Genomic DNA, 26,746 nt, shown 5'->3' on the forward strand with positions numbered 1-26,746 from the left:
TTAATTAATAGTGGTGTGGTATTTTCCAAAATTTCAAATTATTACAAAAATTGATTATACAGTTTTCAAGAATGTTAACTATTTATGAACTTTTATATGAAAAAAAATATATATATCTGCATTTCAGAGATACTTGGTCTAAAGCTAATATGTCAAATTACCTTTTGGGGTGCATTCTACACCTTAAAAAATGAAACTGGGCACAAACAAAAAATACAGTTCGCATTATTTAGCCTCCTCTACACAGCCATCAGGTTTCATCTCAATCGCTTATTTACACTTAGGAATGTTCTCTTGTCAGTACTGATACCTGTAGTGCATATAATAAGTCGTTCCATTAAATAAGTACAATCATTACAATGGCCTTTAAAATAACAGTCAAAAATCAAAATTGTTCCCTAGTTTATTAACTGAAATTTTTGTATTCTTATTTAAAATGAATTTTTAATAAAAATAAATAATGGAAATTAATGTCTTTAATGGGATAAAATACTCAACTTTTATGGTAAATCTATAAATTAAAGAAGGAAATAAAAGAAGCCTTAATGCCAAACACTTTGTTGTTCTTAATCTAGTTTCAGCAAGATTTTGTTATCATAACTGGTCTTGTACTTTCGTCAAATATCACAGCAAAGTCACACAAAACAATTTGCATAAAGAAAACAAAGTGTTTTGGCTCAATATATCAAGTACTGAGCCACCAGCCTTGGTTCAAAAATAGGGTTTCACAATAGGAAATGTCAACTGAAAGTTCTGCATGTATACTATAAACATACCCATAAAATTTGCCCCTTATATGTAACACTCTGCATATTATGTTAATGTGGCTGTGACACAGGTAATAACTTTACTCACAATGATGAATTGGCACCTAAGGGCACATAATGTAATGATTGAGATAGTGATTGACACAACAGTATATAATGTGTACATCCTAAATACCACAGGACATAATGAGCTTATAAGTGGCACAAACACAACACCTAAAAAAGTTATGTGAAGATTGCACGGTCACATAATGAGCTGTTATATGAAAATATTTTATCCAAAAAAATACCTGGAGTACAATACAAAGAAATTAAGATTGAAAATAACATGGGACAAGAACATTTCAACCACTTTACATTCACCAAACCTAGGTGATATATTGAATTAAATCAAATCAAATCAAGTCTTTATTATCACATTCTGTGCCTCATACAATCAAAGACTGTGACTAAGTGACAACTCAATTGTAAGATTATATATAGACCAATAAAATTAATCTAAACTTATATATGGTGTTTCTTTCAGGTAGCTTAGCTAATATTAAGAGTCAGTACACAAAGTTGACTAAGTGAATATATACAGACACAATTTTACATGGTTATCACACAGAACCTTCTGCATTATAATAGCTGTGAATATCCACAATAGCGTCTTTTTTTTCTTGTCACACAAGTGTAGATTTGTCATATCTGCATTGTTTTTAGGAAATATCTCATGTTGTTTTGAATTTCAGTCAGGCTTAGGTGTACGATCTAACATTATAGTTCATGTACACAGTATGACATGGCTAAATTCTGCTCATAATGAACTTAACACATTATCATGATGTTACATACTTTTATAGTGGAATAAACATAGCACATTTCTGAATTAGGGTTTTTTTATTTGCTAAAGTTATTTTATTCGCGCATGTGTGGAAACTGTGTGCGTTGGCATAGGAAAGTGAATAGCAGGATAAATTGCGGGAGCTGTAGCAAATGGTTTCACTGGGTGGATTTAAGTGGGGAGAATTCTTGGGAGGCCACTGAGGCTCTCTCGTGGAACTGCAAAATATGCAGCAGGAATAGATTGCTAGACGGCCAGGAAAAGAAACTAAGAGAGATCCACTGAGGATAATGGAAGGCAGTAGTGAGGGAGATGGTTGGGAACTAGCAGCTGGTAGGAAGGCTAGGGGCAGGAGGACACAGTATGACTGTTTTGCTGTGCTGACTACTAACAGGTTTCAACTGCCCGATTTGAAGGAAGTGTAGCTTCAAGAGGGTGTAGGAGTAGTAAATGTGCAGTCAACACTGCCCATGTGTAGGAAGGCAAGGAATATCACTTATATTAGGAAGAACAGACTAATGCTGCTGGGCAGCAGCTATGGCAATGGTGTAGGCCCTCAATTATAGGAGAAATTAGGGGAAGGGTATAAGGTCATTAGCATTTTCAAACTGAGTGCTGGTGTGAATTAGGTGATTGAGGGCTTAGGACCTTTGTGGAAGGATTTCATGAAAGATGATCATGGAAGGATTTTATGAGAGATGATCAGATAGTGAAAGTAGATAGGCAGGGAACAACTTGGAGAGACACAGAGCAAACAATAGAGGTAGTGACCTGAGCAAGATAGCTTCCATAACCAGTGGCACCAATGGGTGCACAGTTCAGCTGTTCTGGTGGCATGATAGGCCTCATCGCAGTTGTTCTGAACAGTAAGTCAGCACAGAGTCCAAAATGGTGCTGATGATTGTTATAGCAGGTGGGTATGGGGTCACACATGGTTGAATAGCTGTTATCATGGGTGGCAAGCCTAGGCATTTTTCAGGATAAATCATGACAATAGGCTCCTCTACCTTAGAAGTGCCTCGACAAGTTTTGAAATTTTTTCAATGTGTACATGGAATACAGAATGCACTACACTGGTGTACACACTCACAAGTTATCAGAGAGAGAAAAAAATCATAATGGCAAACACGACAGAAATTTGCTCACAATTACTTATTCTTCATCAAAACATGCAGTCTATTAAAATTAAAGCTTGAAGTTGAATTACAATTTTTGAACACTATAGTGGTATGCGTTACAGAACACTGGTGCAGAAACCAGCATAAACAGAGTATAGTGCTATCATCATATGTATATTCAAGTTCCTTCTGCAGAACTACCTTAAAGAGAGGGATATTATATATTTATATCAGAAGTGGCACACATTTTAAACCTACAGAAGCTCTGCTACCAATTACTGTAGATAAACATTCTGATTTGTCAGCTGTTAAACTAAAAATACTAGGCATCCATGAAATGTTAATCATTTTGAGCACGGACAGCTCTCCTATTGGTAATGTGAAAACTTTCTTGAACAAATTACCTGTAGTCCTGGAAAGAGTCTGAACCCACAAACTAGCATGATAACATGTGTAGACATGAATATCAATACAGGCATTGAGCATAAAATTAGTGAACACTTCTCAAACATTCTAAACACTTTTGGCTTAGCAAAAATTGTAGACACTGCTACTAGTGTATCAAAAAACTTCAGTGTAACTCTTAAATCATGTATTTACAGATGCTAACAGGAAAAACTGCATATCCATTATAAAAGATGTTAGCCTCTCTGATCATTACAGTCAGATAACAAAGCTGAAGCAGGGCTTGGTAAAATCTACAAAATTGTACACATCAAACAGATCTTCTCACAATTCAAATTACATACTTCTCTAGAGTATTGGTAAAACTAACCAGGGATGAAGTTTGTATGGAAAACTTCATAGTGTTTAAATTAATGCTTGAGGAGGTATTTATAAAAGTACCACTTCAACAGCAGCAGCTAAGGAAAATAGATGGATAACTACAGGTGTTAGAAATTCTCCCACACACTTAAGTTTCTCAGTTCTTTGCAAAAGAATTACAGTATTCAACAGTTCCTAAATTACTATCTCAGATACAAAAAGATATACAAGGGAAAAAAAAAATTCAGTGGCGAAATGATATATAATGCACAAAATAAGAGCCAAGTAGCATGGCATGTCATTATAGACATGAAACAGGGGAAGGTGAATATATGCGTAGTAACATAAAAATCAAATAGAGGAGCGGAGTAATAGAAAATCTTCAGCAATGCAATAATCTTGTAAATGATTATTTCTCTGGTATTGCAGAGAAGTTGTAACAAAATCTTGAGAAAACACTTGTAGAACACACAGTAAGCACAATAATATTGTTTCCCATAACAAAGCTGGAAATCAGAAAGGCAATACAGAAATTAAAAAAATAAGAAGTCAGTAGTTATAGATGATGTTCCAGTCTATGTCCTGAAGGCATACCTAGGAAGCATGAGAAACCCCTTAACAAACATAATAAATGTGTCCTTAAGTTCAGATGTTTATCCAGAGTAGCTAAAGCACTTACAAGTTGTGCCCTTAATAAAGAAAGATAATCCAGAGTGCATAGAAAACAGCAGGCCAGTTTCACTGCTGTCTACATTCTCTAAAATAACTGAGTCATTCAGTAATGAGAGACAGACTAATAAGTTACACAAATAAACACAATCTTCATAATCAGACACAGTACAGTTTGTAAAATAGGAGAAGTACAATTACAACCATAACAGAGTTAAAAAAGATTGTACTTGAAGCCCTTGACAAGGGTGACTGTGCCACTGGCATATTTTTAACCTTGTGAAGGTCTTTGTACAGGGTGTACATAAAGTCTGAAACACTTTCAATTATTTATTGCAAAAGAACTAAACATCGTATAGATGTCATACATAGTGTATTTTGAAGAGAAACCCTGAAAGTTTTCTTTAAAAACATTCGATATGTGAACCATGAGTGACCCGTCAACACAGTAAATGAATTCTTGCCATACCCATCCTAGCATGGTATCGTCGACTGTGGCAGTCACTTCCCATATTCTCTTCCGGATATCTACTACATCACATGGTGGAGGCAGTACATACACTAGATCTTTAAGTCACATGGAGTGAAATCTGGTGATTGGGGAGGCCATTTCATGAAACAGCTGTCCCCTTCTGTAGCGCAGCTCACTCCACACCTGAACTTGCCATGTTTGTGACTAGTGCTGACTATCGGCAAATTACCAAACTACGCTACGACGGTATACATGAAAAAAAACTTTCAGGGTTTCTCCTCAAAATGACATATGTATGATATCTGTACAATGTTTGGTTCTTGTGGAATAAATAATTGAAAGTGTTCCCAGACTTAATGTACACCCTGTACTATTGATCATAAAATACTGCTAAACAAGCTAAAAACACTAGGTGTAATAGGAACAGTGAATGAATGGATCCAGTCTTATTTGGAAAACAGGGTGCAGAGGGTAGAGATAGTTCACATATCTACTGCTGATAAACTTTTAATAACACAATTGTCAGACATGAAATATATACACTCACGCTCATAAAGTAAGGATAATTGCAGAATTTGGTGCCACACAATGTGGCACTACACAGAACTGGTGCTAATAGCAAAGGCACATAGGGAACACACACAACACAGATCTGTAAGTCCACGGTATTGGTGATAAGTTGAGAAAACCGTCCCGATACACATGTGCTACAGAATGCCACTGTTTCCTGTGCATGTACCCCAACGTCAATAAGGGATATGGTCACCATGCACACATACACAGGCCGCACAATGGCTTGGCATACTCTGGATGAGGTGGTCGAGCAGCTGCTGGGGTATAGCCTCCCATTCTCACACCAGTACCTGTCGGAGCTCCTGAAGTGTCCTAAGGGTTTGAAGGCGTGCAGCAATACGTCGACCGAGACCATCCCAGACATGCTCGATGGGGTTTAGATCTGGAGAACAGGCAGGCCACTCCATTTGCCTGATATCTTCTGTTTCAATGTACTCCTCCATGATGGCAGCTCGGTGGGGCCATTCATTATCATCCATCAGGAGGAAGGTGGGACCCACTGCACCCCTGAAAAGATGGACATACTGGTGGAAAATGACGTCTCGATACACCTGACCTGTTACAGTTCTTCAGTCAAAGACATGCAGGGGTGTACGTGCATCAATCATAATCCCACCCCTCACCATCAAACCACGACTTCCATACAGATCCATTTCAAGGACATTAAGGGGCTAGTATCTGGTTCCTGGTTCACGCCAGATGAAAACCCGATGAGAATCATTGTTGAGATTTGTCCGTGAACATAACCTGGGACCACTATTTGAATGACCATGTACTGTGTTCTTGACACCAGGCTTTACGGGCTCTCCTGTGACCAGGGGTCAGTAGAATACACCTAGCATGTCTCTGGGTAAATAAGCCATGCCTGTTCAGTCATCTGTAGACTGTGTGTCTGGAGACAACTGTGTCAGTGGCTGCGGTAAGGTCCCGAGCAAGGCTACCTGCAGTACTCTGTGGCCGTCTATGGGCACAGATGGTGAGATATCGATCTTCTTGTGGTGTTGTACTGTGGACGTCACATACTGTATCGCCTGGACATCTTTCCTGTCTGCTGGAATCGTTGCCATAATCTTGAGAGCACACTTTGTGGCACATGGAGGGCCTATGCAACAACCTGCTGTGTTTGACCAGCCTCCAGTCGCCCTAGTATTCTACCACTCATAATGTCATCAATATGTGTTCTTTGAGCCATTTTCAACAGACAGTCATCATTAGCACATCTGCACACTTAGTCGCTGCACCGTACTCTGACTTACACCAACACACCTCTGCATAAGTGAATGGCTGCCAGTGCCTCCGTGCGATGACCGCAGCTCAAATGCACGGCATGGTCATACCCTGAGGTGATTTAAACCCACAAACCACCCACCAGAGCATTGTTTGATCATGTATCAACATTATTCTTAATTTATGAGCATGAGTGTAAATATAGGTGTGCATCAGAGTAGTGTATTTGGGCATAGTTCTGTTCTTGATATATATCATTGACTTTTCAATTAATAAGAGACACAAAGAGAAAGTTCTCGTTGCTAATGTTGGCAACATCATAGTCACTGATACAACATAAGCAGTGCTGACAGAGAAGACAAATCACAAGTTGGCAATATGTAATAAATTAACACAGAACAAAAATAAAACAAATAGTATACACTTCAGCACGAGGAGGGAATACAACTCTGTCGCATTGAGCATTGATGATATACCTATAGATTGTGTAACAAACACACATAGTTTAAGTATAAACACTGATAGTCAATCAACATGGAATGAACACACAGAGATAACAGCAAAAAGAGTGTCATCAGCCTGTTATGCTCTTTGGGTTCTAGCAGGGTTTGTTACAGCCAATGTATTGAGTGATATACTATTCATGCAAACACTCGACTTTTAGCTATGGAATTCTTTGTAGGGAGCAAAGGCACAAAATAGGGACACAGTCCTCAAACTGTAGGAAAGAGCCATAAGAATAATAACTAAAATAAGTCATGCTCACTGTAAAGAACTATTTAAAAATCAGTGTACCATTATTGTAACAAATAGGTACATCTATCAATCTATATCAGGGAAAGTAAGTACATCTGTCAATTTATATCAGGGAAAACGTTACTAACAAGGGAACATTCCTCAGTGTAAATAAATAGGCTTGATGAAACTTGGAGTATATGTACAGGGATCAAAATAATGCAATACATATTATTTAATTTCTGCTCAGTTTCATTTTTAAGGGGTAACACACCCCAAATGGTAATTGGCATATTAGGTTTAGAGGGAATATCTTCATAACCATGACATATAAAATAGGTGCTTCATATAAAATATGAAAAGTAATTAACATTCTTGAAAACTCTATAAACAATTTTTGTAATAATTTGAAATTTTGCAAATACTGCTCCACCATTAACTAATTTTGAAAAATGAAAACTATTGTTACAACAAAAGTTAAAGAAACTATCGTGCCACATCCATCCATGTGGTTTATGAAATACCAGTTTTGGAAAATAAGATGTACACTATGTGCTGTTGGAGTATTTTCAACATCCATAACTAAAATATCTAAACATTCATTATTATTCTAATTATTTTTGTTTTATGTTTTAAACTGTTATTTTACATTGTAAATTTATGTGTTTTTTTTCTTTTTTTAAATTAGTTTATCATTTCACATACATGTATTTAGGTAACTGAAAATAATAAATAACAGTAATTCATCATTGTTTTACGAAATCATTACAATAATGATTATCTACAAAGAAATGCTTGAAACATGACATTTTTTTACACCACACACATAACATAAACGAAATTTCTTCACATAATACACACGACAGACACAGTGGCGGATACATATGGGGGCTGCCCCCCCTCCCCCCGGGGGCTGCCCCCCCCCCCCCCCTTGTGGGGCTGCTGCATTGCCACTCACACCACTCCCACCAGTCTTTTGTCAGTCAACTCCAATGAATCAAGTTATTGAGTAGTAGCACTTTCCTATGTAGCACATGCATCTGCTTCATTGTATTTTATATGTTTCTGTCTGGCACATAGATAGCTAACACATACCTACGAGAGAAGTCACGGCCATTCTGTTAACACATACCTACGAGAGAAGTCGTGGCCATTATAGTGATCTCAATACGTTACTCTGTCTGTCATTTAAGGAAGAGAACCACAATTCTAACTTTTTTATATCATAAGATGGCTATGTCTTGTATATGTGTATAATCAGTTTAAATACAACTTTCTGAAACTTTTCATGTGAGTTGATTATTTTTTACTATGGTAAAAGTAAAGGTAGCTCAAGATATCTTTAGTGTTCCCTCCTTCAGGTTTTTCTGAATCCGCCACTGGACAGGCAGCACAATATAAAACAAAATTCAGCAGGATTTGAAAATTGTGACAGGCAATCCTCTGAATATCCTGATTTGTATCAACCATATTTCAGTACACTAGAAAACCTTGGCAAAGAGAATTGATTATGTACTACTGACTGCAGCTTGATTGTATTGTTTCTCAATTGGAAGTTCTTCAAACATTGTATGACTTATACGTCCAATAGCTGTATCTGTCCCATTGAGCCTTTGGGATTGCCAGACGGACAATTTCCTTATCCCCATGTATGATGGTCAAAACAGATTTTTCTTAGTGACCGTCCGCAGCATCTAACAATAATACATATTTTTCTCACACACTGAGAAAGAAAACTTCTGCCAATTTCTTTTGACATGCTCAGTTATTATTTTACCAGATTTTGATGTCATCACAAAAAACTTGGGGCTTTGAAACATGAAGAGGGGTGTGGTCAGTGTGAAAAACAAAGATTTTGAGCATTATAAATGAGAGCAAGAAACCTGTTCATCTGGTGATCGCAGAAAGCCTCATGGGACAGGTACAATCATGAGCCATATAAGGCGTTCGATGTTGGACAAACTTTGTGAGAAAATTCTCAAATCTAATTTTGCTGAATGATTACGATGTCTCCACTTGAGAAACAATATAATCAAGCTACAGTCACTAGTATGTAAGCAGTTACCCTTGCCAGGGATTACCAATGTACTGAAATATGCCTGAGACAAATGAGGATATTAAGAGGATCACCTGTGACAATTTTAAATACTGCAGAATTTTATTTTATTTTATTTTATATTGTGTTCTCCATTGTGTATATTATGTGAACAAATTGTTCATTTTATTAACATGCTGTATAAAAACCTTCTGTTTCATTTATTTCTTTAAACGTAATCATTACTGTAATGATTTTGTATCATAATAATGAGTTATTTATTATTTTCAGTTATCAAAATTAAAATTAAAATTAAATTAAATTAAAAAACAAGAAACATAAATTTAAATTTTAAAATAACAATTCAAAATGTAAACAATAATAATCAAACAATAAGAATTATAACAAATTATTAGAATAATAATGAGCATTTAGCTATTTTAATTAGGTATCTTGAAAATACTCTGACAGCACATTGTGTACAATTTTCCAAAAACTGTATTTCAGAATTCAGCTCTTGTTACACATGGATGTATGTGGCATGAAAGCTTCTTTACTTTATGTTGTAACAAAATGTTTCATTCTTCAAAATTAATTAATTATGGTGGGGTACGAGGGCTATCCACAAAGTACATTACGCTTTCGTTTGTGTCCGTTAGGGGCGGGGCTAGCGTGGCCATCTTGGTGTCATGGCATTCTGCCGCTCAGTCGGCATCCTGCCGTGCTAGTGAGAGGTTCGTGCTGTACTCCGTCGAGTTACTGTGAGAGTTTGAAATGTCAGCGTTAATTTAAAATGCCGTGAAGTGTGAAGTGCATGCTGTAATAAGGTTTCTGACTGCAAAAAACTGTACACCGATAGAAATCTATCAGCAGCTTTGTGAAGTGTATGGGGACAACATAATCACTGAAGGTGGAGTGGGTCAATGGGTCATAAAATTTAAAAATGGCCGAACTAACGTTCAATACGAAGAGCGAAGTGGAAGACCCAGCATAGTGACTGCCGAACTTGTCGAAAAAGTCGATGCCGCGGTCCGTGAAAACCGTAAGTTCACAATAACGGAACTCTCTATGAGTTTTCCACAACTTTCACGAAATTTGTTGCACAAAATCATTACCCAAAACCTTGGTTACCGTAAGTTTTGTGCAAGATGGATACCAAAAATCATGACAGAGATTCACAAAAATCAGCGAATGGCTGCAGCGTTAAGGTTTTTGGACGCTTACGAGAAAGATGGCAACTCATTACTCAATCGCATCGTTACTGGTGATGAAACATGGGTTAAGCATGTGAACTGCAAGACAAAATTGCAGTCAATGCAGTGGGGGCACACAAATTCCCCCCAAAAACCCAAGAAATGCATGCAGACAATGTCGGCAAGGAAGGTGATGGTGACTGTCTTTTGGGGCAGAAAAGGTGTGATTTTTGTGAATTTCCTGGAAAGAAGCACTACAATAAACTCTCAAAGGTATTGCCAAACTCTGCACAACCTCAGAAGAGCAATACAAAACAAGCGCAGGGGAAAATTGGGCTCAAAGATCTTGCTCATTCACGACAACGCACGGTCCCACATGGTAAATGCCACTCGCAAAGTTCTCGAGTCCTTTAAGTGGGAGTTGTTTCCTCATCCGCCGTACAGTCCTGACCTGGCACCGAGCAACTTCCACTTATTCCCAGCAATGAAGAAGTGGTTGGCTATGCAGCGTTTTGATGACAACGCACAGCTTCAAGAAGAGGTAACCACGTGGTTGAAGGCGCAGGTGGCCGAATTTTACGACATAGGAATTTCCAAGCTCGTCCATCACTATGATAAGTGCCTTAATTTATATGGCAACTATGTAGAAAAGTTGTATTTAGGTGTGGCTTTCATTTGTATATAATTAAAAAAATTTCCAATACTTTATTTATTTTTAATTCCAAAACGTAATGTACTTTGTGGATAGCCCTCGTATTTTTCAAAATTTCAAATTATTACAAACGTGGATTGTACAGTTCTCAAAAATGTTAATTCGATTTCAACTTTTGTATGAAACATGTTTTTATATGTCATGGTTTCAAAGATATTCCCTCTAAACCTAATATGCTAAATATCATTTCGGAGTGTGCGTCATCACTTAAAAGTGAAATTGGGCAAAAACAAAAAAATACATATTGCCTTATTTTGACACATTTACATACCAACAAAGTTATATCAAAATTGTTTATTTACAGCTGAGAATGTTTTGTTATAAGTATTTTGCTAATAATTCAATACATAATAATTGAAGAAGAGCCAGTTTGGACTCGCATTTACCAAGGAAAACCAACAAAAAGCTTAAAACAGCAATTTTCACCAGTGAATAAAACTGTATAGCAAATTCTCAAAACGTATTAACAAGATAGTAAAGTACATTTATTTAAAAAGGCACCTAAAAAACAATTTATAAGTAATTAAAATTAGTTAATTAAAGATTACTTAAAGGACTCAAAGTAGGGGTTAATAACAAAAGGGGACAACAACAACACCCTTTCATATTATCATACATAATTACAATGTAATGCTTTTACAAGCAAATATGGCAAGATCTCTGGTGCATGATAGTAATGCCTTGTCATTCTCCTTAGCTAAACATCTTACTCATCAGGGAGGGTGTTGACTCAGTTTTGCAGATGTACTGCAGGGAGGACATGGAGTTGTACACATTTGTGGTCTTGGAGTCACCAGCAGGTATTCACAATATGTCAAGTGGTACAGTGCAAAACAATGTTTTTATTGTAAGATATCTGGTATAAATTGTGTATAATCAATAGAATACTGAAGAGCAGGGACTATCTGAACGAGGAAGTGCAGTTTTTAACACAGTGACTTCATATCTGGGAGGATGGAGTTTGTTATGTATTGTCATACAGATTTACAGGGTGTTTCAAAAATGACCGGTATATTTGAAACGGCAATACAAACTAAATGAGCAGCGATAGAAATACACCGTTTGTTGCAATATGCTTGGGACAACAGTACATTTTCAGGCAGACAAACTTTCGAAATTACAGTAGTTACAATTGTCAACAACAGATGGCCCTGCGGTCTGGGAAACTCTATAGTGCGATATTTTCCACATATCCACCATGCGTAGCAATAATATGGCGTAGTCTTTGAGTGAAATTACCCGAAACCTTTGACAACGTGTCTGGCAGAATGGCTTCACATGCAGATGAGATGTACTGCTTCAGCTGTTCAATTGTTTCTGGATTCTGGCGGTACACCTGGTCTTTCAAGTGTCCCCACAGAAAGAAGTCACAGGGGTTCATGTCTGGCGAATAGGGAGGCCAATCCATGCCGCCTCCCGTATGTTTCGGATAGCCCAAAGCAATCACACGATCATCGAAATATTCATTCAGGAAATTAAAGACGTCGGCCGTGCGATGTGGCCGGGCGCCATCTTACATAAACCACGAGGTGTTTGCAGTGTCGTCTAAGGCAGTTTGTACCGCCACAAATTCACGAAGAATGTCCAGATAGCGTGATGCAGTAATCGTTTCGGATCTGAAAAATTGGCCAATGATTCCTTTGGAAGAAATGGCGGCCCAGACCAGTACTTTTTGAGGATGCAGGTACGATGAGACTGCAACATGGGGCTTTTCGGTTCCCCATATGCGCCAGTTCTGTTTATTGACGAAGCCGTCCAGGTAAAAATAAGCTTCGTCAGTAAACCAAATGCTGCCCACATGCATATCGCCGTCATCAATCCTGTGCACTATATCGTTAGCGAATGTCTCTCATGCAGCAATGGTAGTGGCGCTGAGGGGTTGCCGCGTTTGAATTTTGTATGGATAGAGATGTAAACTCTGGCGCATGAGATGATACGTGGACGTTGGCGTCATTTGGACCACAGCTGCAACACGGCGAATGGAAACCCGAGGCCGCTGTTGGATCACCTGCTGCACTAGCTGCGCGTTGCCCTCTGTAGTTGCCGTACGCAGTAGCCCTACCTTTCCAGCATGTTCATCCGTCACGTTCCCAGTCCGTTGAAATTTTTCAAACAGATCCTTTATTGTATCGCTTTTCAGTCCTTTGGTTACATTAAACCTCCATTGAAAACTTCGTCTTGTTGCAACAACACTGTGTTCTAGGCGGTGGAATTCCAACACCAGAAAAATCCTCTGTTCTAAGGAATAAACCATGTTGTCCACAGCACACTTGCACGTTGTGAACAGCACACGCTTACAGCAGAAAGACGACGTACAGAATGGCGCACCCACAGACTGCATTGTCTTCTATATCTTTCACATCACTTGCAGCGCCATCTGTTGTTGAAAATTGTAACTACTGTAATTTCGAAAGTTTGTCCGCCTGAAAATGTACTGTTGTCCCAAGCATATTGCAACAAACGGTGTATTTCTATCGCTGCTCGTTTAGTTTTTATTGCCGTTTCAAATATACCGGTCATTTTTGAAACACCCTGTAGGTTTTCCATGGTTTTGCTAAATCATTTCAGGAAAATGCTGCCATGGTTCCTTCAGCACGGCCAAGACCAACCACCTGTTCCATCATCATAAGCGTACTTGCACAGGGTGATTTTGCTAAATGGGACTAACTACAGGAAACGATCCCTGAACGGATAAGCAGCATGAGAAGTCATATGGTGCTTGACGAGAACTGTGTTCCAATGGAGGTACACCCAACTGAAGGTGAAGATAAAAGATGCTTTTTCTAGTGAGACAAGTATAAGCATCTGGCAAGTAGCCAGCCAGCACAGGCTAAGCCTGACAATCATGTGGAACATTCTCTGCAACTGCCCCTATCCGTATCACTTACAGCATGTGCAAGCGTTATTACATATGGATTTCCTCCACAGTGACATTTTGTTGCTGGTTTGTTGCACAGGCCATCATGGTACTGGAATTTCTGTCATCCATCCTATTCACAGCTGAGGCTACCTTTATGAGGGGCAGTATTGTCAGCCTTCTAACCACTCGCCTGTAGGTTACAGAAGACATGATATGGTGACAGTGAACCAGCAGCACAGGTTCAGCCTCAATGTGTGGACTGGAATTATTGGTAACCACCTTGTGGGACCAGGCATCCTTCCAAAACACTTCATAGATGAGGCCCACATTTTTTTGCGGGTCACCCAGCCTTCCCTGCTGGTTGATATGCCTTTAGTTGTATGAAGGGTGATGTGGCTACTACAAGATGGTCCTCCAGTTTTCTTCCCTATTGAGTGTGAAGCTAAAACACTAGTACAGACAAAACATCCTCATTTACCTGGTCTGTTCTCATGTGTGCCTTTGATCATTGAAACTTACACTAGTGAAGATCCTTTACCTCCACTTGCAAGTGGGTGTACCTACCCTGACATGCATTTCTGGCCGTACGTTGATATGACCGATCTATTTTGCTACTTATCCTCTCAGGGACCAGCAGTTTCCTGCAGTTTGCCCTCATTTAGCAAAACCACCTTGTACTTACCATACAGGTGTATATTGGAGCTATTTATTTTCATTGTATTATGACAACAAATCCTATATCACTGTGAAATGATTGCTAGATAAATGAATAAATAAGTAAAATTTACTTTCCATGTATTTTTCCAGGTCTGCCTCAGGATCTGTTTAGATTTGGGTCACATTTCTACTTACATATTTTATTTATATATTACATGTCTGTAATGTGGAGTTCGTTCATACTGTTTTAGTCTGTGGCTAGGTAATGTGTAATTTTCTCTGTGTCTAATCTCATGTTGATTCAAGAAGCAATAGCTCAAAACAGTTGTGGGTTTCTCTTTGTGAAAATGAGAGTCTCATAAACATACATGGCTGGAATGGACACTAGATTTAGATTTTCAAATTAAGGTCAATAGCATTGTTTCTTTTTATCTCCCACCATGGCTCCAATGAGCTTTTTCTGTAAACTAAAAGCTTTAAGTAGATAAGTTTCTTGACACTCCCGATAATTATACATATACTATCCCTAATGATTGGAACAAAAATGCTTACATATACAGAAGTCATTCTCTTGTAAATAAATCAGTGATATTATATAACAGCAACAACCAACAACTCTGCACTTGTGCAGAGCTCTCACATGCATGCAGATCTCTTTCAGCTGACTGCAAACTCCCCTCTCCCCCTTCCATACAATGCTGTCTGGTTTCTTGGGTTCCACTGATATTGTGGAAGAGTTTCTGAGTCAAGCAAGAGTCATCGATTTGTGCTGTATGACCACAGTATTTCATATGTATTCTCTGTGCAAGTGAGGTGAAATGCTCAGTCAGCAAATATAGTTCTTCTGAGCTTTTGTGCCTCCACATACCATCTTGAATTTTGGGTCCAAATATTTTTCTCAGTATTTGTCATTCTATTTTCTTGATATCTTTGACACTGGCAGTTAATGATGAAGTCTCCATTGCTTACAGTGCTTCTGTAAGAAAGACTGTGTGGTTTCACTTTGATGGGCAGATATTTCTTGTGAGGTAGCTGTGTAGTCTTTACACAATTTTTCTGTACATAGTTTGTTAGCTAGTCTTTTATTGCTAGAATTTTCAATAATTTCACCAACATAAAGGTTTAACTCGTGTGCTGCCATACTTGGTTGCAAGTGATCCCAAGTTTGAGCTCTTCGAATTGAGTTATTGTTCTTTTGTAAGACATTTGGAGTCCAGTCTTGATGGAGGTCTCATGAATCTTCTCGGTGGTATAGCTGACTTCCTCAGCAATCCAGGTAATTATTGCTAGGCCATCAGCAAAAGCAAGGCACTTAATGTTGATTTGTTTACCTTTTGTTCAAATACATATTACAGGTATTTCTTTATCTCATGTTTTGATGATCTTATCGAGTTCTATACCAATAGTACAATTGTTGTCCACCTCTACAATGAAAGTCTGACTAAAGTTGTGTTTCCATCTGAATTAAAATGTACAGTAGTCAAGTGACTGCACAAAAAAGACAATAGTGACAAAGTCGAAAACCAGTGACCCACCAGCTTAATTCCAGTTGTGAGTGAAGTGTTAGGAAAGGTTATTGCAATAAGGTTAGAAAACTTTCATGTCAAAGAAAAAGCGCTAAGAGAAACCCAACATGGTTTTAGGAAAGGCTACACAACAGCAATATTTATAAAGTTAGATCAGAAATAAAGCATGCACGTTTGCTCCTAAATCTATCACGTACATTTACCACAGTATCTCACAAGCTGCTGCTTATAAACTGGAAACTTTTGGTATCAGAGGAATAGCCAAAAACCTCTTACAGTCATGCCTACAAGACAGATATCAGGTCACACAAGTCACAAGCAAAGTAGGCAACATTATTAAGCAGTACAGGTCCAGACCAGCTATAGTAAACTGTGATGTGCCCTAAGGATCAAAACTGACCCTCTATTGCCATCCTTTATTATTCACATCATATATTAACAGTCCGCCCACAGAACGAAACAGCAAGGTACTTAACTATGTGGATGAACTATAGCTGTTAACTGGGGACCCAGCATGAATGACCTGGCCCAAAATTGTTCTGACAACTTACTTCAATTGAAAAGTTAGTTCCAAAACAATCATTTAAGTTTAAAAAAACAGTAAAACAAGTCTAATGGACTTTCAAATACGCCACAGACTACATGAAGTGCAATGGAGTGTTTTGTCTGGTGACAGTACAGAAATAAAATTGGATGATAAAAACAGGCTTTCCTTGGGAGCATCATATTGATTTCTTATGCCAAAAATTATAAAAACCAATTTATGCAATGAGGATAATGGTGCAATTTCCTAATTATGAGCAAATAAGCATTATCTACTATGCTTTAATATATCCACAGCTCACGTATGGAATTGAAGTATGGAAGTGTGCTGTTCACAAGCAAGTAAATAGGGTATTCATCCTTTTTTTTTATTTTTTTTTTTTTTAAGGGATTTTCAAAGGTAAGAATCTGCTAACACCATCAGCATTATACAGGGTGTTTTACAATTCATGCTACACACTTTTAGAAGTTTTAGAGGGGCTTTTGTAGGTCAAGTTTTACATACGAGTGTCACTCCAAAAGAAATGCACACTATTTTTTTTTAAATCCATCTTTTATTCTATATGTTTGAAAGTTTTACAGTGTGTAGATACATCCTTTAGGAACAATATTTTCATTTCTCCACATAATTTCCATCCCACTCAACTGCCTTATGCCATCTTGGAACCAGCGCCTGCATACCCGCATAGTAAAATTCTGGACCAACCTGTTGGAGCCACTGTTTGGCAGTGTGCACAAGGGAGTCATCATCTTCAAACCTTGTTCCATGAAGAGAGTCTTTCAGTTTCCCAAAGAGATGATAGTCACATGGAGCCAGGTCAGGACTGTAAGATGGGTGTTTCAGTGTTGTCCATCCAAGTTTTGTTATCACTTCCATGGCTTTTTGACTGACATGTGGCCGTGCATTGTCGTGCAACAGCAAAACATCCTGCTTTTGCCGATGTGGTCGAACATGACTCAGTCGAGCTTGAAGTTTCTTCAGTGTCATCACATATGCATCAGAATTTATGATGGTTCCACTTGGCATGATGTCCACAAGCAAGAGTCATTCAGAATTGAAAAACACTGTAGCCATAGCTTTTCCAGCAGAAGGTGTGGTTTTGAATTTTTTTTCTTTTTTCTTGGGTGAATTTGCATGATGCCACTCCATTGATTGCCTCTTCATCTCTGGTGAAAAATGATGGAGCCATGTTTCATCACCTGTCACAATTCTTCCAAGAAATTCATCTCCACCATTCTCGTACTGTTCCAAAAGTTTGCTGCATACCATTTTTCTTGTGTCTTTGTGAGCCACTGTCAACATCCTGGGAACCCACCTGGCACAAACCTTTTTTAATGCCAACACTTTCAGTATTCTGCAAACACTTCCTTCCCGTATCCCAACATAGCGTGACAATTCGCTCACTGTGATGCATCTGTCAGCAGCAACCAATTCGTTAACTCTCTGCACATTGTCTGGAGTGTGTGCAGTACGAGGCCTGCCACTGCGAGGACAATCCTCAATATTGCCGTGCCCACTTTCATCACATAACCTGCTTGCCCACCGACTACCTGTACAGTGTTCGACAGCAGCATCTCCATGCACCTTTTTCAACCTCTCGTGGACGTTTCTCACTATCTCATTTTCACAACACAGGAATTCAATGACAGCACGGTCCTCCTGATGAATGTTAAGTGTACCAGCCATCTTGAAGTCATGCTGTGATGGTACCACTCTCGGGAACAGGTTGAACTAAGTTTGAAAACAAGCGGGAAGGATGTATCTACACACTGTAAAACTTTCACACATGCAGAATGAAAACTGTATTTTTACAAAAATAGTGTGCATTTCTTTTGGAGTGACCCTCGTAGGAACCCATGTCCAGGATCAGTTCATCTTAATGTTACAAGGAAAACACGATGTACAGATTTCACTCCTATTTACTGTGATATTACAACAACTGTTCAATATGACAACCACCATGTTTGGTGCACACAGTGTATCTGCACAGTAAGGTCACATGAACTCTGTCCAACATGTGTGGTGTATGGTTACTCACTTCTGCCACAGCCATGATCAGTGCACTCACTTCTGCCACAGCCACGATCAGTGCAACCGTAGATCTCTGAACAAGGGTTTCATAAACAAGACTCTTCATGTGCCCCCCCACAAGAAAAAGCCCAAACGGGTTAAATCTGGGGATCTTGGTGGCCAAGCATGTGGTCCACCTCACCTAGATCGATCCACCTGTCCCCATAGATTTTGTTCAGATAGTCTTGGATGTAACCTGCAAAATGTATTGCTGTACCAGCATGCCGGAACCATAATTTGTGGTGAATGTCCTATGGCACCTCTTCCAAAAACTCTGCCAGCATTTGTTACAGGAATGCCAAGTACCTGGCACCCATTAGGTAGGGAAGACAGATGCATGGCCCAATCACACACCCATCACAGATACCTGCCCAGACATCGATACTGAAGGTGTGCTGAAATCTTTGTGTACATATGGCTTTGGGATTTTCTTGATCCCAAATGTGGGTATTTTGAATGTTCATAACACCTTCCTTGTTGAAATGTGCTTTGTCAGTGATCAAAATTACACCCTTGGAAACTGAGTAAAATCCACACAATGGTGTAAGAACAAAGCACAGATATTAACAAGTGGCACAAAATCTGCGTGTACTTTCTGAGGGTGATATGGGTGGAGTTGCTGTTCAAACACAACATGCTAGACAGATGAGTGACACATGCAAGGCATATGCAATGGCTTGAGTACTTATCAACGGGTTCTCTTTAACTTGATGAAGCAGTTCCTATTCCAATATGACAGTGTGCTGCCTTCTTAAAGCACCATAGTTTTCTCTGTCGTTTGTGAATTTCCCTCTTTCCCACATCATTGTTCAACTCTGGAAAACATGGGATGAAATGGATTCACACAATTTGGAAAGTGCTCATGGTGCATACATTGAGCTTCTCTTTCATTACAGTGTATTTCACTGTAAATTAACAGCATATCAGTGTACTTTGTGAACTTGTACTTGGGCATCCTGTTACTGCGGTACTAGTCACCATAATGTCAACTAACGCATCACAAGGAAGCATGAAAACAAGGCAGATGGAAACAAAGGACATCATGTGACATCATACTATCATACCATTCATGAATGTAAGTAGCCTACCATAACAGGCACACTGCATAAGAGGCATCTAGTGTGGAACTGAGTAGCTCTTGTATTCCTTGTAACATGGGAATGAACCATTTCTGGACATGGGTTCTTACGTAAAATGTTATCTACTAAATCCACACTACAACCTCTAGAAGTGTGTCATTACCTGTGAAACACCCTGCATGTTTATAACACTGTTCAACTAGTTTTGAAGTACAAACAATTTAGTAGTGTAAATAGAGGTATCCACATTTGCAATACTAGGAAAGAATATGATTATCACCTGGAAAGACAAAATACAAAAAGAGCAGACAACAGCCTCTATTACATGCAGATCAAATCCTATAACAGAGATCAAAAAAATTAAAAAGCTCAAGCAGAAGCTGCTTTGAAATGGCCTTGAAAAGTTTCTTACAAAAAAATATTTTTGTAGTATTAAGGAATTCCTTTCAGAACAGTAGAACACTTTCATTTCTACAAATAATATTTATATGTATCAAATACAAGCTACATAATTTTTCTACCTTTATTGTTTGTAATTTTTCACACAAAAGTATGAGAGGAAGTGTAAAATATGGACACAATCCCAAAAATCCTTGTATTTGTCCAAGCAGAATATAATGATTTGCACTCAGTGGTGATCAGTCACCCATTTTATTGCAAATTATGATGAAGTCATTGAAGGATTCACATATGGCACTAGGATCTGTAGTAGTTCTACCATTATCACTAGTTTCGAGGGGCATAACAGACCAAACAGCTTTTGATTTTTTCCATAGTTGAAATGAATCTACTGTCTGTAGTAAACTCTGCTATTTTAACCACTTTTTTGTACGTGTATGTGCTTACATATTTAAGCAATTTGGGTTTTCAATTAACTTTTGCATCCATATGCAGTTTCCTCTTGTTAATTCTAGACATTTTGATTCCTTTTGTTACCATGATCTGTATTTGTGATACTCATTCAAGTACTGTTACAAAAAGGAAGCATTCATTCAAATTACTCATGACCTTAGTTGAAAAGTTATTGCAGTTGTGATTGAAGAAGTATGTTTGCTGACTGATTGCATGGCAAGACTTGGTTATTTTAATATATACCTCCACAGTTTCTTGACTGAAGTTCCTACATCTTTTGGTTGTGCATGCTGAATTTAATTTTGATAATTATACAAAAAGAGCTTCCCGGTTTGAGACTCATAAATTCCCGCTATAATTATAACTACACCATCATGTTGAAGCAGTTGCTGTTACTCCAGTACAATGGACAAAATTTAGGTATAGCCCATTTGTGCCTCTCAGGTTCTCAGTCTCTGAGTAATGCTGTGCAGCGTTACAAAACTGAAATGACAGTGCAGTACCAAAGACACCTTAGGATGCTATTGCTACAAATATTAATACTTTTTAGTGTTTTGTTGTCATTGTCCAGAAACATCTCAGAAGTGACTACGAAACCAGATAAATTTGACGCTGCTCTATGGAGTGGCACATAAATTTAATTTGACTATGTTGACTGGCAATTATACCAAGCTTTAAAAGTCATTAGATGCCTGTCAGAATTTATTTTCAAATTTACTTTTGCAATATTTGTGTGGCATCAGACAATATAAAAGATTTCCCATTCACATGACATCCAGTGCCAAAGGAAGTAATGTTTCTCCTTCTATTACAAACAAAATGTTGCTTAAACTGTATTTTATTTGCTCAGTCAAAAAAATGGTCTCAAATTAACTGGTATGATAGTTTATGGGTATAAGAACTTTTATTTTCAGCAGAGACTGAGTAGTACTGCAATATTAATGATTGAAATGATAGTGACACAGACACTGTACATGGTCACTGCTGGAATTGTTCATAATTTTTTGTGCTTTGCTCTCATTATCTGGAAATATCCTTGAACTGATTATCAAACCAGAAGAATGTGACACTATTCTATGTAGTGGTACATATATTTAACTAAAAAACTGTATTTATTGAGAAGGAAATGCACTTATCATTAACATAAAAAGCTGATGCATTATCTGTTTTGATGGCACCATACACATATCAAAGAAAAGGAACTGAAAATTATTTCCACAATAACAGAAAAAGACACCTGCAAACTATTCAGAATTACAACAGTCTGTTTCTAGGATTCATTAAAAATCTAGAAATCATGATTTATACAAAAGTTTCTTACTTTTATATATTTGAGAAGCTCATAGTGGATGGCATAATGTTCCAAATATTTTAAAACCTTAGTGTGATGCACAAAAGATTCACCTGATTCAGGGAATGGGTAGTCTGGAAATCCCATTATTTCCTTTGGCAAATTAGTTCTGAAATGAAACAGAGTACATAAATGTACATACAATTATATTATGTAATACATTAATAAATATTGTTAATGCACAATAAAATTTAAAGACAATTATGCAGCAATATGATGTAAAATAACTAATGTAGATTATATTATAACAAAAACAATACAACAAACTTCATTTTTAGATATTAGTTTTAAGAATTCCTGTGAAGATACTCCTCAGTGGAAGAGTTGGTTGGCAGGAAGATCTTTAATTTAATCTCAAAATCAACTACATTTTCCACAGAAATTTCATGTGCCCAGGCAAGTCTTTGGAAAATGTGTACGTAAGTATTTGACTCCTTTATTAACTAATGTTCAACACTTGAAGTCTTAGTATATTTTTCTTTTTCCTTCCATTTTATGATCATATTTTGTTCTGTTTCTTGACACAAGAAAAATATTGGTAATAACAATGGTCATTAACGAGTGTATCTGTTGTGAAACAGCATCCAAAATATTAACCTTTTAAAGCAGGTTTTGGAATAGGTCACTCACTGCGTTATACGCACAAACAAAGTTGGCACTCGCCGTGGTGACTGATGGGAGCGACCGTAAAGGCATTTCCCATTTACAGTCGCTCCCATCATCCACTGCCCCGAGTGTAAACTTTGTTTGCGGGAATAATACATACGACTCATTTTCCAGAAGACGAAAACCGAATTTCGGAAACCGTTTTTAGCTGTTAAGATTTGAAGTGGGTTGTTATCCCAGTTAAATAAGCCGTCTGGGAAACAGCTGATACAGCTTATGATTTAGTCAGCACAATCGCTGTTTCTCTTCAAATAGACGAGGTGTAACACTTTCAGTCTAGTATTTCTACTTATTCTTCACTGCACAGAAAATCAAATGGTTCAAATGGCTATAAGCACTATGGGACTTAACATCTGAGGTCATCAGTCCCCTACACTTAGAACTACTTAAACCTAACTAACCTAAGGACATCACACACATCCATGCCCGAGGCAGGATTCGAACCTACGACCGTAGCAGCAGCGCGGTACTGGACTGAAGCGCCTAGAACCGCTCGGCCACATCGACCGGCACAAAAACTCACTCTGGCCGCAAATTTTTGAAAACAAACGACACCTCACAGCCCAAGCACTCTTCAAAACCGGTTGCTTTCACGTGGGAGCGAAAATCGATTGCAGAATTGGAAAAATCAACGACCAGATGCGGATTTTGAAGCGTTTACATGACCATCCATATGAGGTATTGGGAAATTCGTTTACAAAAAGCGGTTTTGGGAGCCTCGTGTGATATAACTAACACAATTTGAATATCTGCACCAGCGGACATCGATATGCACACAGTTGAGCTGGTGGGGGTCTTGCAGCAGATATGTGCAGCAATCCGTCACAGACTATGCATGCAGAACACAATGTGGGCAAAGCCGCTGACCCAGGTGTTTAAGCAATTTCAAAACGATGTAGGTTGCTATAGTTATTCAGAATGAAACCCATCTTCGGACTGAGAACCACGAGAGAATGTGGTCACAGCGAGGAGTTTTCAGCCCACGTTACTAGGAAGTCCGTACATCCATGAAATCCATACATCGGCTGGTAAATGCACTAAAAGTTTCAGACGCGAAGTACGTGAAAGAGGACCATAACTCAGGAGGCATCTTACTTCTCCAGGCTTAGCTGAGACCGCTACTTAGCGAATGTCGTCGATGGAAAGCGGCATCCTGTCTCACGAATAACTCGGCAAGGCGAACTGGTTACTTGGCCGTTGCAATTCAAAGTAGCATGCATTATTACTTCACTGTGGGAGGAGCATGAAATGTGATCGTGGAAGGTACACTCGTGGGTAGCCATGACAACTTCTCAATAACTTCTTAATAATGTCCTTAATTTTACTGACAGTGAGATCGAAAAAGCTATGACATTGTCGAGGGAGGAGGTGACGGTATTTGTAAGCAAGTGTTGACAGGCAAAAGTTGAGTAAGTCAATGGTGTGGAAATTACAGAAGAAGGTGCATGATGCCAAGTGGAGCAGTATTCAAGGACCTACCCAAAAGCCGAACAAGTAAAATGCGCACAGTTCTTATTGATCATAAACGTGTTATAGGCCAGCAAATTTCTGTTGTTTTATGAACAATACAAGGAAATAAAATGTTTGCAAATAATTCACAGTTTTTGTCACACTGAACTGATCTTCCTGGGTACCAAAGATATTGTCAGAAAAACTAATCCATTTAGCGGGTAAGATTTTAAAAAGCTTCAACAGTAAAATATTAATTGTTTGCCGACGAGATACCATACATTTTTACGAAGATTTCTTACGAAGAAATGAAGCAACAGAAGTAAGGCGACCAGTAGATTGTTTAGACAGACCGTGTATTCACACCCACAACAATGTGAATAAATATATCAAAGTGACTGTGTGTGATGGATTTGTCAAGCAGCAGTGCCAGTCAGTATTTCATTGTTGTGTACGCAGAGTTTCGATTCGTGCTCATTTCTCCTCTACGCCTCTAACAGCAAAACTTCGGATTGTTAACAGAAAAAATCGGAAGTACATAGAGATAAGGAAAACCGAACTTTCGTCATTAATTAAGGAGCACTAACCATTTCCTCTACAATCCATTAACCAAATTTTACAAGAAAATTGTTCACTTTCTACTGCCAACGTACGATCTAGGCCAGGGACAGGCAAGAATTCGGCATGCAAGCAGTGCTCTTGCACGCGTGCACACTCTCTCGCCTGGTCGAAAGACTTACCCACCATCACGCCACGCTGTCAGAGCGCGAGGAGACGAAATTTGGGGAAACTACAAAAGCGCCGCACATAGATGGCACTTGTTTTCATATTTCATTTTTCTCAACAACATGTATGATAAACTGAACAAATTTTCAACACTATTTTATTATGTTTGGCGCAATGAAGACATATAATTTTTATCTGGTACAGATCGATGGCATATGAACATGCGCAAACAATGTCACAGAATTTCGCATTCATGTTGCCATGTAATCGAGACTTATTTAGTCTCATAATCGAAAACAGCCTTTCACTCACATCTGTTGACCGAAATATTTTTTCACTATTGTAACATCGTTCTGGAGACATTTGTACCCTTCCTGCGGAAAACAACGTACACATGCAGGGCAGTTTTAATGTAAAAGAATTTGTCTTTTAAACTGGATTTACATTGCTGGTCAATCAGTTCCATCTGCACTTGCACAGGAGCTACCCTTCCAATTCTTTACGGCCATAATGAATTCTTCAAACCTCGCGTTTTCTTTAACGCCAGGCGGCTTTGGGGAATGGACGGTGGTTTTTTTTTCAGAATTTGTCCATTCCAAAATGGAATTTTCGTTTTAAATGCACCCCCATCAAGTGAGAAATAAGTTGTTTTCTATCTTGCAATTTCTTACTGTGGGCAGTGAGCAATCAAGTCCACTTACAATGCAAGGTCAGTATTCCATCCTGAACGTTCTGATTTCCGCTTTTTTTCCTTTTTTCTTCATAAATTCAACAATAGCGGGTTTTCAATAGAAAAATCAATTCTTGCATGCTCTTTCACTAAACCAACGTACTTTGCAGTAATATATAAAGTCTCCATACCCTCCGTTCAATTCCATCAAAAACTGTTGCAACAGACAGTGGAATAACGCGCGCGACTTCAGAAAACTTATTATTATTCGTACCACCAGTTCCATCGTGGCTGAAAATTTAGCACAAAGTGCTTCTTGATGTACATAACAATGAATCCTGTCTGTTGATCTTTGTAATTTTTTCTCTTTCATCATGAACTAAGTTTTTAAATTCTTTCAGCATGGTGATGTAATGTCATCCCACAGGAAATTTGCAGTACCCATCGATTATGCGACTACATGATATATATTGAGAATTGCCATCCTCCTCTTCTGTCATTCCTGTTCATTTACAGAGGCTTTGTGCAAACAGCCACTGGACCTCTCAACTCTCGTTATACCACGAACAAACAGCGAAGGGCAAGCAGTGCTGAGACTACGATTCTGTCGAACTGAAGAATGCTGTGCTGACCGAAGCAGTGTTAAATGAAATACGATACTGCAGTGCCTGTGTTGTTACGAAGAACGATGCATTTCAGACATACATACAAAGAGGAACGATGCAATGTTCCTTTGGACATGCATTCATGTTCGAAGCAACATTGCATCGTTATTCTTAACAACATAGGCACTGTAATTTCGTATTTATATGCCGATATTAGACAGCGACATTCAGTTAAAATGCCCTCTGTAATGTTTCTGGCTTATTCAACCGTCATATTAGGCTCCAGGAAGCTATTCCCAGGGCAGTGGAGATGCAAGAAGCAGAGAGATGACGCAATGTGGGATGAGGTACCGGTGACAGATGTTAGATTCGGTACCATTCCCGTGAAGAAGACCGCCTGCATGATGCTGCTGCTCTGTGATTGGCTGCTGTGTTCGGCGGTAGGGCGCCAAAACGTTAAACTTTAGTTGATATTATTAATTAAACCTGTCATACAAATTACTTCATTTTTAAATAAACATCTCTCAACAGCCAGCTATCAATCAGTCATTTCAAAATTATTAAAATCAAAGTATTTCTAAAACAAAAGACTGACGATA

At 38.4% G+C, this 26,746-nt stretch overlaps 1 protein-coding gene across 5 annotated transcripts in view; it reads right to left on the minus strand.

The window, feature by feature from the left end:
* LOC126184693 (uncharacterized) overlaps window positions 1-26,746 on the minus strand; it is a 241,690-nt gene that overhangs the window by 96,542 nt on the left and 118,402 nt on the right. For all 5 annotated transcript variants that reach the window (XM_049927194.1, XM_049927190.1, XM_049927192.1 and 2 more), the window contains one exon: window positions 22,002-22,140. In XM_049927194.1, coding sequence (XP_049783151.1) covers window positions 22,002-22,140 — 139 coding nt within the window. The remainder of the gene's footprint in view (window positions 1-22,001; window positions 22,141-26,746) is intronic.

This window comes from Schistocerca cancellata, chromosome 4 (genome assembly GCF_023864275.1).
Source record: "Schistocerca cancellata isolate TAMUIC-IGC-003103 chromosome 4, iqSchCanc2.1, whole genome shotgun sequence".
NCBI classification, from domain to species: Eukaryota; Metazoa; Arthropoda; class Insecta; order Orthoptera; family Acrididae; genus Schistocerca; species Schistocerca cancellata.